The sequence below is a fragment of the Typopeltis vanoorti genome, chromosome 16, assembly GCF_054136105.1.
Source record: "Typopeltis vanoorti isolate ZY-2024b chromosome 16, IOZ_Tvanoo_1.0, whole genome shotgun sequence".
Classification (NCBI taxonomy): Eukaryota; Metazoa; Arthropoda; class Arachnida; order Uropygi; family Thelyphonidae; genus Typopeltis; species Typopeltis vanoorti.
Window position 1 is genome coordinate 35,598,579 of NC_143564.1, and position 17,178 is coordinate 35,615,756.

At 36.0% G+C, this 17,178-nt stretch overlaps 1 protein-coding gene across 7 annotated transcripts in view; it reads right to left on the bottom strand.

Moving 5' to 3' along the window:
- Spt20 (transcription factor Spt20 homolog) overlaps positions 1-17,178 on the bottom strand; it is a 444,696-nt gene that overhangs the window by 175,519 nt on the left and 251,999 nt on the right. For all 7 annotated transcript variants that reach the window (XM_090405995.1, XM_090405992.1, XM_090405994.1 and 4 more), the window contains exons 14-15: positions 5,766-5,798; positions 820-976 (exon numbers count right to left, since the gene is read on the bottom strand). In XM_090405995.1, the coding sequence (XP_090262121.1) occupies positions 820-976; positions 5,766-5,798 (190 nt within the window). The remainder of the gene's footprint in view (positions 1-819; positions 977-5,765; positions 5,799-17,178) is intronic.

Below are 17,178 nucleotides of genomic sequence, written 5' to 3' on the forward strand. Positions count from 1 at the left end.
TACCATTTTTCAAAGGGACAATCTGGTCACCTTCAATGTAGTCTTGCCTTTTCTCTTAATCAGTTCACTTACCCATACCCTCAGTAACACACACATCAGCAACCAGGATCAAATCTTTCTCTCTCCTTGGACTGACATTTACCTCCAGCATCTAAACGAAGTAGGCATTCTCTTCTGTTCAAAATGCTATTTTTCACCCACCTAGCTACTAATCTTATATAAATCCCAAATCCATACATCCTTAAAAAAAGATTTATATGTCTAGGCACCTAAAATCTCCCTAAATACTTAAGAATGCTGTCTACAGTTGAGAAATTTGGTTCATAGAATGATCACATAAAAATTCAGCACATTGATGATCCATCCCTCATAGACTTACTCAAACCTCTATCTCACAGATGCACTGTTTCAGTTCTGTCTCTCATCTGCAGGTACTTCCATGGTCACTACTCCAGTTAAATGGCAACTATTATTTCTCCACTTTCTGTTGAGCTTATTTTAACAAGATCAATAGAAAATGGAGCAGCAGCTGCCCAATAATCCTTTTCTGTGCAACTGCAAACACAAAAAACTGACTTCTCCTCTTCCTCTTTTATTCCATCTACCTCTGTTCTCTGGAAAAGCATTCCTCACGAAGTATTCTCAAACAACAACCTGCAATTCTTCAAGAAAAATGCCAATAAACTCCTTCTTTCTTAATCCTAAACAATTCAGCTTGGAAATGCATTAAAATATGGTGAGAAACTAACAATAAGCTCATTCCTTTTCAAACAATGAATGTTTAATTTCAGAAGAATTGTATGAAATAAAATCACTTACTACACTGACAGAACTAGGTACTTGAACAGTATTTTCCATCATTTCTTTTGCTCCCTGAGTAAAAGTTATCTTTGGTGGTTGACCCGAAACTAGGTGAGTGATTTTTACAGACTTGCGACCTTCTTCAGTAAAAATTTTCGTAAACTGATCAATGTACCTGAAATCATAGATCACATAACAAGTCTATTATGTAATACACAATAAATATGTTGGAAATTAAAAATCGATGATACACTGGTGTCAAACTACATGTATACGAAAAAATTTTCATGACACAGCCAAATGGCATACTAATAAATTAGATTACATAAAAAATGTGTTATAAATTTTGTACAAATTAAATTGTAATACGTTTTTGGCAAAAGTTACAATTTTCCTAAGGACGTAGTTAAGGAATTCATGTATAGTGCTTACAGAAACTATGCGGAGAGACATTTCAGTATAGAATATGTCCAGCCTGAACTGCAATGCAGCTCGCATAACATCATACCATGCTTAGCACCAAGTGATTCAGGAGTTCTTCAGGCAAACTGGCCAACTCCTCCTTCAGAGCAAGGATTTGAGGAAAGACTAAAACGACTCCATGTGTCAAGAGTACATTAGCCCATTGTCCAGTTTTTATGAACACCACTGAAAACATGCTCTACAATGAACTGTGGATAACAGGACGCAGATTACAGGTCTTTGAGTGCACATGTCTACTTGTTGCAGACGTTTGCCACAGTTTGTCAAAATATCCGTGTACCTGTGCTTGAATGGAGCCGACTTGCAAGCTGACCTGCCATGGTACATTGATTATGTTTTGCAGTTATAACCAAAAATCCATCTTCATACTCCTTGCTAAAGTGAGAGTGACATCTGAAGAAATGTCTGGAACACATTCCATTGGTTTGAAACACTGCACAGAGTCTGGATACAACGCTATGTGAGATTCAAACTCTCTGGCAATATTAGTAATTCTGAGGGCTTCTTCAAGCTTTCCAATCATTCTTCCCCAAGTGAAATCACCTAGACAATGTCTTGGAGACATCACAAGACATCCAAGTTTGCAGGTTTATTCCTTCATAAAAAGAGCTTCCTTCAAACACAATTCGCTTAGTACAACTTTTGGCCTTTTATCCTGTTGAGTGCTACCACTTAATCCCTTTATGCACGATTCAAAATTTTGAATATGTACCCGCTTTCTAAAATCATCAGTTATACAAATTACCACAAGCTGATTCATCTGAATTTGTGGCTGTAATATTCAGAAATAGTGTTTGTCCATAGGGTTGGGACACCAGTGTATAAGAAAATCGACCATAGAACCCACACTATTTCAGACATTAAAAATATTGTGTCGGGGACCATGAGATGGCAGCATTTGTTTAGTCATCTCTTCACTTAAATTAGTGATAGCCTTCAATCAGAGATAGCTGGCAATTGGGCCAGCTATCTCTGATTGAACTGCCTACTCTGTCTCTAAAAAGTTACATAAGGCTACAACAGCTTTGCCTACTTCCTAAGTGAATAAAAGGCATTAGCTGATAATGCTGCACATGATTCAATGATAATGAATGCAAGACCAATCATTTCTAGTAATGAAAATTTTTATATTTTGATTCAGCACTGGTAGCATTATTTTGTATTTTGGTCACTCTAGGTCAGTGGTTCTCAAACTTTTTTTTTGCTATAAACACAATATTCTTTGCAGTACACTAAACATTCACGACAGCAATTTCACAGAAGAGTCAAACTCATGCATGTGCAATTTCCCTCCATTTAACAAAAGCAGCTGTTTTTGTTGTCTGTTGTGAGTTCAAGGTCTGATGTGTTTTGACATTAATGCATAAGTGTAATAATCAAGGTCTGTTTATTTTACTCTTTTCAATAAAATTTTGAAATCAATTTAATAATTTTTTTAAAAATAAAGTGTTAACTAAATGTGTTAAAAAAAGCTGAGCTGTATCATATGGATAGAGATTATCTAGGATATTAACATGTTCACTGCCAAGCTGAAAATTGGAATTTCATGTGGTGGCCAAATTTTTTTAATTTTTTTATTTAGTTTTTATTGTGCTTAAAATAAGTTAAATATATTATTTATATGCTTTTATTATTATGTACATAGGATTTATGTACTCTAAATATCTATTACGCGATATCGCGTCATATGTAATTTGGTCAAATTTCGCTTAGAAACTTGATAGTGACGTCCACGCGATAACGCGTGATCGGCCGTTTGGTGAGAACTTGCATCCCGCGATATCGCATGATTGGCAATGAACGTGTTAATAACTTCTTTAACAAGTAGGTTGGTAAATAATGAAACCATGTCTAAGCTTGCGAGGATGTCTGTTTTTAAGATGGAGATGCCTTTTAATTTTTCAAAGTGAATGACACATTATATGAACAACTTGATGGCTTAGCCATGGGCAGTCCCTTATCACCTCCCTGCGCTGATCTGTTCATGGAAAACCTAGAAGCTGACATGCTTTCCAAATTAAACCCAAAGTCGTTGATTTGGTGGAGATATGTAGATGACGTTTTCATAATTTGGAGAGGCACAGAAACAATCTTATTTGAATTTCTTACAAAAATAAATTCCTTCCACCAAAATATACAGTTCACGTTAGAGCTTGAAAAGAATAGCCAATTGCCTTTTCTAGATACACTAATCAAGAAACAAGAGGATGGACAAATCCAGCTTACAATCTATTGAAAACCAACACACACACACACTGGACGCTACCTGCACTTCATATTGGCTCACCATATTGCACAGAAACTCAGCATAATACATATGCTTAAGAATAGAGTAATCAACATTATTTCAGAAGAAAAAGATCTTGATGAACTCACTCTCACATCTCAGACCCTAGTAAACAAAGGTTACACAAGAAATATAATCAAAAAGATTCTTCATAGAAACCCTCCACAACAGTAACCTTATGTCATGTAATATACATCGTCATCCCTTATGCAGGCTCAGTGTCAACAAAAATTGCCAAACTCCTTAAGTCTCTCAATGTCAGAGTTGCTCTCAAACCTGTCAAGACAATACGCCATATTTTAAGATCACCAAAGGACATTAATGCCATCTTCAAATATGGTGGTGTATACAACATTCCATGTTCCTGTGGATTAAATTACATAGGGCAAACATCGAGAAGCCTGGAAATTCGAAAAAAAAAGAACATGTAGGAGACGTGAACAACACAGAACAGATACTTCAGGATTAGCCCATCACTTCTTGATCTCTAACCACACCATCGATTGGGATAAAAGCTCCATGCCATATATAGAAGAGGATTTTTGATGTAGAAACTTCAAAGCTGCCGCCATTGTACTCCGCTCTGGAGAAAATCTAAATAGAAATCAAGGAATGATTCTTAAAGACATCTGGAAAAGCCTAATAAGTTCGCTCAGCTTATCAGAATTTCATTTTGCTAAAAACTATATAATGCACTCAATAAACAATGACTGATACACCACATTCCATGCTTATGATGTTACACATCATTTTAATTTATTTGACTGTGTTACTCCATTCTTTTTTACTAGCAAATGTTAGTTCCATGTACCGTTACACATGTCCTGAAGAAACCAGACAGAACTGCTGGTGAAACTTGTAGACAATTGTTGTATATATTTTACAAAAATCTCTGGTCAACTAATAAAGCCAATATAAAGTTCTAGAAACTAACAACAGTTTATTTAAACTTCCTAGACATCTTAGTGACATGCCTTCCGAATGGTAACTTCTCCTTCACTGTATACAGAAAACCAACTCACACAGACAGATACATTCCCACCACCACCCTTATCAACAATAGGACATCATTAAAACCCTAACCAATAGAGCCTACAATGTTTGTTCTGGTGGAACCTGATTCATATACACAGCATCTTCCTATCCAATTGCTAGTTTTTACAGAAATAAAAATATAATCAATCCTCCTCCCAATGCTTCACTTTCTCTTTGGATGAATTTCAGGAATGCCATCACCAACATCTGGGGGATGGTGATGGCATTCAACTGAAAATATTGTTCGGTCCTTTGAAAATATAACCTTTGCACAGTTTAAGCTCCACTGAAAACTTGCTATCCTTATCCAGTCCACTAAAGATTAGCTTCCTCATCTCTCAGTGCCTGGAGTAGATAAAGTGCCCTGTTTGTGCAAATTGGTAAGCTTTGGACAGACAAGTAGATCCACCACCTTCCACATAGATGAACACGAAACATACATCTGCAATCAAGACTATGGTCAGTCTGGTCTTGGAGAACATGTATTGGGTACCACCTCAGGATCTTCTGGAAAAAAAATCACCATGCTCTATCACAGAAAATGTAAAAAATAAAGACTATTTTTGGAATCTGCAGTTGCACAATCAGCTGAATTTAAATAAATATGGATGCAAGAAACTTCTCAAAATTTGAGAAACATTAATCCTCATAACCCATTTTACAACCTAGGCTGCCTACAAATACCCTTAGAGAGCACCCCACCTAACAGAATTTCAGGGTCAGATTCACGTGATTCATTTAGACTGTGTTGCCTTTGTGTGTTGCAAGTGTTTGTTTGTACACCCTGAAGATGTCTCAGTGATTGAAATGAAATATTGGAAGAATTAAAATCATTTTTAATCCTTTCTTAGCACTGTTAATGCACCATTAAACCTCCAATATGATTATAGAGAGTCATCAAACTTTGGAAATCATCTGATGACTCAACAGTCAGCAAAACATTAAAAGATTTTTTTCTGCTAGACACAATGGTATGTTCATTCATCATTGTTATTAAGCAAGGTGTCCAAGGGTTCAAGATAGGATTCCCTTAAGTGTAGTAAAAATTATTATTAGTTAATTTAGTTAATATTAACAAAAGAAAGAACTAAAAGTAATAAAGCATGTATTTTAACTACTGAATATTATTGCAGAATAATAAGTTTTAAGGTACACTTACTTGTCAGCACTTCTTCTGTTCCCAAGGGGAAAGCTGAAATAAATGTAAGAAACAAATCAAGTACAGCTTTATTTGAATTTACCTCCATTAGTGCAAGGACAACTGTAACATCCTTTCACACAATGTTAACTTTCAAAGTTTTAATACTAGATCCTATTTGAAATAAGTTGCTGAATACCATTTTGGTTTACATATTGTTAGAAAAAAGATTATGCTTTTTTTTAACAATATGCAGCCAAAAGTGCTATTGGGCATTGTATTTCTCTATTCCTCCACACTGATGATCAACATAAACAACATTCCATATTATCTCTTGAAGTGTTGCACTTCCATGCCTTCCTCCTTTGATGTTTTGCCACAAAACATCACAGAACACTAAAAAGGTCATCTAGTACTAATGGTATAAAATATCCACCTGTGCTCAATTAGTGTATAGGCAGCAAAGTGTAACATTTCTTTTATGTCACTCTTTAACAACATGCTTTCTGTCATCTAAAACCCAATACCATAGAAATGAACCCATATAGCAGTAAACATATCTGAACACCAACCAACATGTTGACAGTTTGAATTATGCCAATATAGGCATGGATGTTTGTGAATGCCTTTAGGTGGGAGATGAATTTCGTTGCTCAGTGTGAGACCACAGACCCACTTATTGGAGACCTGAAGTGGCTTGATAAAATTCCATGTCCATTCTCGAGAACAGGTTTTTGTAAAAAATAATAAAAATATAAAAGATGTATATAAAATTAATAAAAAGTAGAAATAAATACTTAACCCTCTCAGGGTATGAATGTACCATAGGTTTACAAAAGCCTTTTGTGGGGTGAGAGCCACATAAAAAAAAAAAATTCCTACATGCTGAATTCCTCATTATAAAACTGGCAATAGTGAATTTGCGTATTTAAAAAAAAATAAAGATCCCAACCTATCCTTTTCATTAATATCCTGATCACAAACAAAAGCAAATGTGAAGTAAAATTTTTGTGTAGGGGGGAGGGGAGAAATTATGGGCGATGAACTGGATAAATAGTGTGTGGTTCAGCTAAAGAAGAAAGAGAAACAGTGCAATCAGGAACATCTATATGCTAGTCTGGTTCGCTGAATAGATAGTGTTTCTGATCTCAATAAGATCAAATCTTGATGTAGAAATAGATGGATAGATGTTTGGGAATGTCTTGAAGTGGTAGATAACTTTTACTGCCAAAGTGGGAGACTATTTCTTCCCATGCCTACTGAAGGTTGAGGTGTCCTGAAAAGGTTCCATGTTGGTCTCTAGAGTAGGATTTCCAGATGAACTAATCCTTAGTCCATATACAGCATTAACATAAAATAGCTATACAACCTTTGATAGGAAGGATTCACATTTAAAAAAAATTAAAAACAATATATATATATATATATATATATATATATATATATATTGTTTTTAATTTTTTTTAAAATATATATATATATATATATATATATATATTGTTAGTAGATTTTTCTCAGCAGACTTTGTGACTTTGGCTTTCATCATTAGGATTAGCCGAGAAAAGGATATGACTTGATAATGCACTGGCTTGCTGTCTCTTGTAAGTAATGTCCCTCATGTGTTTTTCCATACGCAATTCGACAGATTTGTCTGTCTGCCCAAAATAAGGAATATCACAATCACACAATATTTTATATACACCATATATATATAATTCCTCGCATATATGGTGTTTCTAAAATCCATAAAGAGAACACCCCACCACGCCCTATTGTAGAAGGTATCAATTCTCCGACATACACCCTTTCAAAATATCTTCCCAAATACCTAAAATGTTTTTCAGGCAAGTCACCATCCTTTATCAAGAACACTACAGAATTCGTTACATACATCAAGGATATAACAATTAATGAAGATGAAATCATGGCTAGCTTGGACAAAACTTCTTTGTTCACTAATGTTCCAATAGCTGAAGTCCTAACATTACTCAAGGACAAGTTATCCAAAAAAATGTCAGCCTTGCTTACACATTGCATCAATTCCAGTTACTTCAAATTTCAAGATACTATATACAAACAAAATCATGGACTGGCTATGGGTAATCCTTTATCCCCTGTACTCGCAAATATTTACTTAGAGGATTTTGAAACCAAGGCTATCCTTCCTTTATTTTAACACCTAAAGTTTGGAAACGCTATGTAGATGATGTCTTCATTATTTGGAGCCATGAACATTATTCCCTTGTGGTTTTCCTCGAACATCTCAATAATCAACATCAAAGTATTAAGTGTACTGCTGAGCTTGAAACGGATAATTCCCTGCCTTTTCTTGATGTCAAACTGACACGCTCCTCTGGTAAACTCAAAATATCGATGTATAGAAAGCCAATGCATACCAACAGATATCTGCATAGTCAGTTCCATCACTTCCCTCCTCATAAGCTTGGAATAATTTCCACGTTGGGACATAGAGCCCGTTCTCTTCTGGATGACCCAAATGAACTTCTTACAGAAATAAACCATCTCAAAACTTCTTTCAAAGTTAATGGATATTCCAAGAGAATCATTTGAAAATTCCTTCTTAATCCTCCTAGACACTCAGAAGAAACAAATAGATTCAAAGGCAATATTTCTATTCCTTACATAAGTACAGTTTCACATAAATTAGCAAAAGTTCTAAGAAAATACAATATCAGAACCTTGTTCACTCTGCTTCCAAAAATCCGTTTCTTAATAAGCCACCCAAAACCTTGTCATCATCAACTGAAATACCTTGGTGTACATAAAATATTGTGAGATTGTGATATTCCTTATTTTGGGCAGACAGACAAATCTGTCAAATTGCATATGGAAGAACACATGAGGGACATTACTTACAAGAGACAGCGAGCCAGTGCATTATCAAGTCATATCCTTTTCTCAGCTAATCCTAATGATGAAAGCCAAAGTCACAAAGTCTGCTGGGAAAAATCTACTAACATCTTCCATTGCAATGATGAACTAGAGAGAAAAATCGTAGAATCTAGGGAAATCATCTTCAATCCTGCACTAAATAATAACTTCAGCTACAACCTCCCAGATAGTCATTCAGCTGTAATCATGTATTGGCATTCATGAGATGCTACTAGCACGTACTTTCCCAACAATATCACAAATGAAAGAACAGCTTTAAATACAACCACAACATTTTAATGTTAATTATGTATAGAGATGCTCTATGATGTTCTTACTTTATTTAAGCTTCAGTGTTTTAGTGTTTTTTCTTTCTTTTATAATGTCACCTGATGAAGGCTGTTACAAGCCGAATCTAGTAGTGTTTTAATATTAAAACCTTTTTACTTAAATCTTGGTTCTAGTCATTCAATTCTTTTAAAAAACATGTATGTTAACCGAGTTAATGATCATTCATTCATTCATTTATATATATATATATATATATATATATATATATAAAGGAGGATTGGTTGGTCAAGTAGTTAGCATATCTGCTCTGCAGCCAAGAGGCTGCAGGTTCGAATCCTGCCTAGGCATGGATGTTTGTGATTGTCTTTCACCTTCATATATTCATTCATTCACAAAAGTGAATAAACACTCTCCCAAGCTGGACTGGGTCACCATGGGATAGTAGACCCACTCTCTCAAAATGGGAGAGATCTTCACCCTGTAGTGGGTAGAAAACTGGCTGAATATCATCATCATCATATATATACACATAGAAAGTTTTTTGCCTTGGGTATATACTATGTTAAAGATACCAAGTAATTTTATAAGATGGGTTTTAATCCTTTTTCCCAACTACACCTGTATGTAATGCAAGTCTGAGGCAACTCGTGGTAAAGGTCTGGCTCCCACTGACGTTGAGGTCTCGTCAGTGGGAGCCAGACCTAAAAATGCCTAAAAGGTAAAAAACTTTCTACATCTTACTCTCATCCTGAAATTTTTATTTAATAAGGTCAAAGCACCTTGTGGCAACATGGTTAGGGAAAATTTATAAGCTCTGCATTACTTCAAACTTGGCATTTTAAGGTCTGGCTCCCACTGACGAGACCTCAATAAAGGTCGAAAACGGTCTGGGTAGTGGCCCTTGCCTTTAATGCATAGCATCCTACATCTCTGCAAGGGGATGTGCTTTGCATTAGGGGAAAATACTAAGGAAAGTGATTGGAGCTTATTCCACCTTTACCACGAGTTGCCTCAGACTTGCACTACAACATGCAGGCGCAAACTTGACTTACTTGTCTGTTCGCTTACTTGGGAAAAAGGATTAAAACCTAACTTATAAAATTGCTTGGTATCTTTAACATATAAAGATATATATAAGTATATTTTTTTCTAGCAATCCTGCTCATGAAAGACTGTGGGTAAATGGTGGGATAAAGGTTAAATAAACTGGGAACCTTGCCTTTGAGACCAATCATGGTACTTTTTCAATGCACTTTTCATCTCCAATAAGCTGGGTAATCTCACACTTGGATATAAAGCTACTAGCAAAAGCATTCAAACACTTCTATACAATAACAGAACTGCAAAATAAATTCCATAGTTTGGAAAATTGAAATACTACCCAATTAGCCAAAAATAGAATAATAAAATAGGACATAGCATGCACAGGAGAAGAGCAAGCATTCCTATCAAGTTTAACAATCTGCAGGTTAAGGTTAAAATAATCTTATCGCACTCTGCTTGAAACTGGATAAAGGATAAGTTCCATGTAGATGGAAATCTGGTTCATGGCACTCAAAATACACCTCATCTTAATGATGTAATAACAACTTGTAGCAAACGGTTTCTTGGCTATTATCACCAATACTTGAGGCGCATACAGTGTTAATATGACAATCTGCAAAACTAATAATGTATGTTCTGGAAAACACACAATTTCGTTATAGTTAAATTACATATACTTTGTAATAAGCATGTAGTAAACATTTAGTACATGAAAGAGGTAATAAATATTGTCAAAGTTTTACTACATTCCTGGTACTACACACTATGACATGAGTTGCTACTTCATAAGGAATAACAAAACTGTTCTTGTGGCTGAGCTTATGCCTACCATTGAAATAACGTCATTACTGTTGACAATGGATAGAATTTGCACTTCAGGCATTGTCACTTCCGAGCGCCAAGTAATCTATTATCAACATAATTCTAAAGCAAATACCACCTATCTCAGTTACAGTCATGATATTCAAAGTGTATGTTGTTCATGAACAGTATGGTCAGCAGAAGGCACCTGAAGCATCAAAATAAGTTCATGCTTCTATATAAGCATAAACAAAAATAGATATTACAAAATACATAAATAAAATACCAGTAATATTTTAAGAGTTGCAAATATAGGCAACTTAGTCAAGTGGAATATAATTATCATCATCATCATCATCATCATCAAATTCCTGCCATGTACCCTCAAGGGGTGTACAGGATATGACAGTACTACATCAAAAAATTACATCATTACTAACTTCCTATCTACAATTTTCCTCCAAATCAGTCTGTTACTTGTCAAGACTCCAACATTATCAGATCTTATATTTCTATCGTCTAAGGCACTTTGTACCGTATTAATCCACCTATATCTTGGTCTTCCTCTGGGTCGTTTTCCTGCCAACCTGGCAGAGAACACTTGTTTTGCTAATCTTTCCTCTCCCATTCTATTTAAGTGACCATACCATCTGAGATTAGCTCTGCTAACGCATTCCTGGATGCTGACAATGTCAAGTTCTTTCCTAATATCCTCATTTTTAATATGATATTGCCATTGATGCCATCTGTTCACGCCTCTAATCTTTCTCAGGACTCTCATATCTGCGGTCTCTAGTCTTTGGTCAAGTGTTTTACTTCTGACCCAGCTCTCAGATCCATAAGTTAAAATTGGTTTGAACACAGTTTTGTATACAGCTAATTTAGTGTTCCGACTAATTTCTTTCTTATTCCATATGAATTTATTCAGTTGACTTCCCACGATACCAGCTTTGCTGATTCTGTTGTCTATTTCTATATTTAGTTTACCATCTTCAGTAAAAATTGTGCCCAAGTAGCTAAAATGTTTTACTTGTTCCACAGGTTCTCCATTCACAACACAGTTGACATTTTCAATGATTCTGCCTATTTTCATTGTCTTTGTCTTTTTATTGCTAACCTTCATACCATATCTATTACAACAGCTATTCAATTTAGTCAGAGAATCTTGCAGACTTGTAGCGGATTTATTTAGAAGTATAACATCATCCGCATAAAGCAAAGAGCTGACATTAACATCTCCAATTTTGATATCAGGTTTAATACCACATTCCTTCATAATGTGATCCATATAGATAATGAATAACAGAGGGGATAATGTACATCCTTGTCTCACACCAGATTTAACATTAAACCATCTTCCTGTACTTCCTTCAATTCTAACTGCTGACTCACAACTCAAATACAGACTAAGTATTGCTTGATATAATGCCCCATTGACACCATATAACTGCAGCGTATTGAATAGCTTCTCTCTTGGCACCTTGTCATATGCCTTTTCCAAATCAACAAAACTTAAATACAGATCTTTGTTATATTCCCATGCTTTCTCGACTATTTGTCGTAAAGTGAAGATCTGATCCTGACAGCCTCTATTTGGCCTGAATCCAGCTTGTTCTTCACCAAGCTTTTCTTCCACAATTCTTCTCAACCGTTTCTCAAGTATACTTGCATAGATCTTGCCAGGAACACTCAGTAGGGAAATACCTCTGTAATTCTCACATTCAGTTTTATTTCCCTTTTTATATATGGGTACTATGAGAGCTCTACTCCAATCATCAGGAATTCGTCCCTCTGTCCAGGCTTTCTGAACTATGCAGTGCAGCCACTGTAAGACTCTTATACCACCATACTTCAGCATTTCTGGTCGAATATCATCTACTCCTGCTGCCTTTCCACATTTCAAGCCTTTGATGGCTTTTTCTACTTCAAGTATGGATATGTATTCCTGACTGCATGCCTGGTCAGTGTTTTTTTATCACTGTGCTGTCATCACTGCTTGTTTCATTTAGCAGTTTTTCAAAGTAATTACTCCATACTTCAAGGATATCTTTTTCTCCTGTTTTCATTTCACCTTTATCATCTCTAATTCCTTTTACAGCACTCTTTCCTCCATTCCTAAGCTTCTTCAACAACCTCCAGAATATTTTGCCACCTTCTTGATATTTATTTTCTATATTCTTGCCAAAGTCCTCCCGTGACTTTTGTTTAGCTAGTTTTACACACTGTTTAGCTTTCTTACATTTGTCTCTGTATTCTGTAAGAGTAAAAGCTGACTTATTTGCCAGGAACTTTTGATATGCTTTCTTCTTTTCCTTCATTGCCTCTTTAACTTCCTGTGTCCACCAGGGAGTTCTGATTTTTTTATCTTTGCACACAACCTCACCACATGCCTCTCTGGCAGAATCAATCAATGTTTCCTTCAGAGTTTGCCACTGAATCTCCAAGGTTTGATTCCTGTTCTCAAACTCTTTCATTTTCTTTTCAATAATATTTCTGTATTTTAGTCTACAGTTTACATCTGAGAGCTGCTCAACTTTTATTCGCTTTAAAACTTTCTTACATGTTATTCTTTTCAATATGAAATTCAATTTTATCCTGCTCAAGACTAAATAGTGATCACTTCCAATTTCAAATCCTCTGTACACTCTGGTGTCCTGCACCAGGGAGAAAACATCACTATCAACAATAACATAGTCAATGAGACTTTTCTTATTCCTAGCCTCTTCTCTCCATGTGAATTTGTGCACATTTTTATGTTGGAACATGGTGTTAGTAATAACCAGTCCATGTCCTGAGCAGAAATCCAACAGATATTTGCCATTATTATTAGCTTTGCTCTTTTCTCCAAATTTTCCCAAAATATTTTTGTATGTCTCACAATCATTTCCTACTCTACTATTTAGATCCCCAACAAGGACCAACTTTTCCTTTTTCATTGTGTCAGTTGCTTTTTCTAAAGCCTCAAAAAATTCCTCCACTTCTACCTTAGTAGAGCCTTCTGTGGGACCATAGGCACAAATAAGTCTCATTGTCCAGTTCCCCATTCGGATATTTGCCCACATTACTCTACTTGAGACTGACTGCCATTCAAGAAGATTAGCCTCGTATTTTGTGTTGAATACTATGGCTACTCCTTCTTTTCCTTGATTGTTATTGCCTGAATATAACATTTTGTATTTATTGCTCAGAAAGATCTCACCAGTTTTGGTCTTTTTTGTTTCAGTCACCCCTATTATGTCGATCTGGTACTTATCTAATTCCTCAGCTAACTCCATTTCTTTGCCATTCAGGCTTCTTACGTTGATAGTACCGATCTTTAACTCTGGTGATGTTGAGTTGGGGTTTGTTTTCAGATTTGTTCCGGTAGCTGACTTTTCGCTGTTCGCCCTGGTTCCCTGGCAAAAACAACGGGGGCCTTGTTTAACCGGGCGACGCCCCAGCCGGCATGAAATTTTGTCATGTTGTACCATCATTTTTTATTTTGGTTTAACCAATAAGAATACAATTTGGTCGGCTAAATCCCAAATTGCCAGCCCATCCTCGTTCGTTCAGTATCAAAGTAGATACCCAACAGGGTGCACCACGAGAAGGTGAGGATTGGACATTAGGTCAGTAGCCCTGGTCGGTTCTCCGCATTCCTTTAAAGGCTATGTGGAGGTCTCCTCTCAGTTATACAGCTTTGACCCTTAAGCACCCCAATAATTATTGTATAGCAAAAAATTTTAATCCAAATTGTTGAGAGGTGCTTACCAAGCAAACACCTCTTAAATTGCCACTAACATCTAACTTTTAACAACATTAAAGCAATACATGACATCTTAAAGAAAACCAGCATGCCATGAATCACAGAGGTCGACAGTTAAGCTTGCCTGTAATATCAAAGCAACTAAGGCTATTAACTGAATATACTATGAATCTGCATTTGTATTTACATTCAAAGCAATGTAAATATACCAGCAAACACTGAATTTATCCAGTGGAGATGGTTGAAGAATGTTAAAATAACATTCTTCAACGTCATCTCGTCAATGTCATAATGTCATCTTGCAACGAAAGATGGAGATAAATGAGGAAGGGCTCGTTTATAAAACCTCTGGTTTTCATTCTGCAGACCTGGATAAAAAATCTTGTCATCTCACATTGAAAATTACTTGTAAAGGGTTCCACTCGTACTACAAAAGTAACTTCACAGGCTACAGCATTGCCGTTCATTACCAACCACGTAGGCTCTGGGTGACAGCAACACCCGAGTCTCAGTTACAACTTCACGGGCTATAGCACTGCCATTCATCACCCAAGCTTCGAACTGGTTTCGACCTTTATTGACGTCTCATCATTGGGAGGCAGACAATGAGTGGTGATACTAAGCAAGAAGCAATAGAGAGGTCATATTTACCTATAAGAGTTAATAATCAGTGTACCACCTTATTATTAAATTACTCTGGATTTAGAGAAAGATGTTGGAAGTTTATTTTGCACTTGGTCAGACTATAATAAATTTTGTTTAATCCTTTATACTGAGACAAGAGCTTGATCCACCTTTGCTGCAAGTTGCCAAGGAATGTACCACCTTACCTCAGTCCTGAAGATATTTTCAGGCGCAAACTTTGTTTGCTTACACGTGGATAAAGGATTAAACAAAATTTATTATAGTCTAACCAAGTGCAAAATAAACTTCCAACGTCTTTCTCTAAATCCAGAGTAATTTAATAATAAGGAGGTACACTGGTTGTTAACTCGTATAGGTAAATATGACCTCTCCATTACTTCTGCCTTAGTATCACCACTCTGGGTCTGCCTCCCACTGATGAGACCTCAATAAAGTTGAAACTGGTCTGGGTAGTGGCCCTTCCCTTAATGCATAGCAGTATACATGTCTGCAAGGAGATGTGCTTTGCATTATAAGAGATACTGAGACAAGGAGTGATGACAGCTTGATCCACCTTTGCTGCGAGTTGCCAAGGGATGTACCACCTTACCTCAGTCCTGAAGATATTTTCAGGTGCAAACGTTGTTTGCTTACACTTGGATAAAGGATTAAGCAAAATTTATTATGGTCATTAACAAAATATAAAAACACACAAGTAAACAACAACTACTTTTACTACCAAGGAAAGAACAGTTTCTTCAAGATAAATAAAAATGATGAGAACAAAAATGTGTAAATTATCATAAAAAAAAACTGGGAGAAAACCATTTTAGTATTAACAATCAAAAACATTAAGAAATAGTAAATTATGGCATTCATCTGTTTTTTTTTTTAGCACTGTTTGGAGATGATTATTGACAAGTTGACCTCGAGCATTTTAAATGATCTAATCAAGGATATCCATGTCAATGATACCAAGCTATTTTATGATTTTACTCCATTTCCCAAGTAAGCAAACAGACAAACAAGTCAAGTTTGCGCCTCTCTCTCTCTCTCTCTTTGCGTCATTCTTTTCCTGTTGGTAATGAGCTCCTCGTGTAAACAATTTTATCTGTTGATTCTGTTAGTCAGTTGCAAGTCTAGCTGACCCTGCACGTAGTGCAAGACCAAGGCAACTCATGGTAAAAGTAGAATAAGCTCTGATCACTAATCTTAATATTTACCCTTAATGCAAAGCACATCTCCTAGAGGAGATGTATGATGCTTTGTATTAAAAGCAAGGGGCCACTACCCAGACCGGTTTCGACCTTTATTGAGGTCTCATCAGTGGGAGCCAGGCTAGAAATACCAAGATTTCAGTAATACAGAGCTTATAAGTATTTTACCAGAACAAGTTACCATAAGGTGTTTTAACCTTATTAAATAAAAATCTCAGGAGGAGATATAAATGTTGAAAGTATTTTACCTTGGGTATAATAAATGTTAATGTTACCAAGCTATTATTGTACTTTTACCATGAGTTGCCTTGGTCTTGCACTACGTGCAGGGTCAGCTAGACTTGCAACACTTGCAAGCACAAACTTGACTTATTTGTCTGTTTGCTTACTTGGGAAATGGAGTAAAACCAGGTTTAAAATAGCTTGGTATCATTAACATTTATTATACCCAAGGTAAAATACTTTCTACATTTATATCTCCTCCTGAGATTTTTATTTAATACTGTTAAAACACCTTATGGTAACTTGTTCTGGTAAAATACTTATAAGCTCTGTATTACTAAAATCTTGGTATTTCTAGCCTGGCTCCCACTGATGAGACCTCAATAAAGGTCGAAACCGGTCTGGGTAGTGGCCCCTTGCCTTTAATACAAAGCATCATACATCTCCTCCAGGAGATGTGCTGTGCTTTGCATTAAGGGTAAATATTAAGATTAGTGATCAGAGCTTATTCTACTTTTACCATGAGTTGCCTTGGTCTTGCACTACGTGCAGGGTCAGCTAGACTTGCAACACTTGCAGGCACAAACTTGACTTGTTT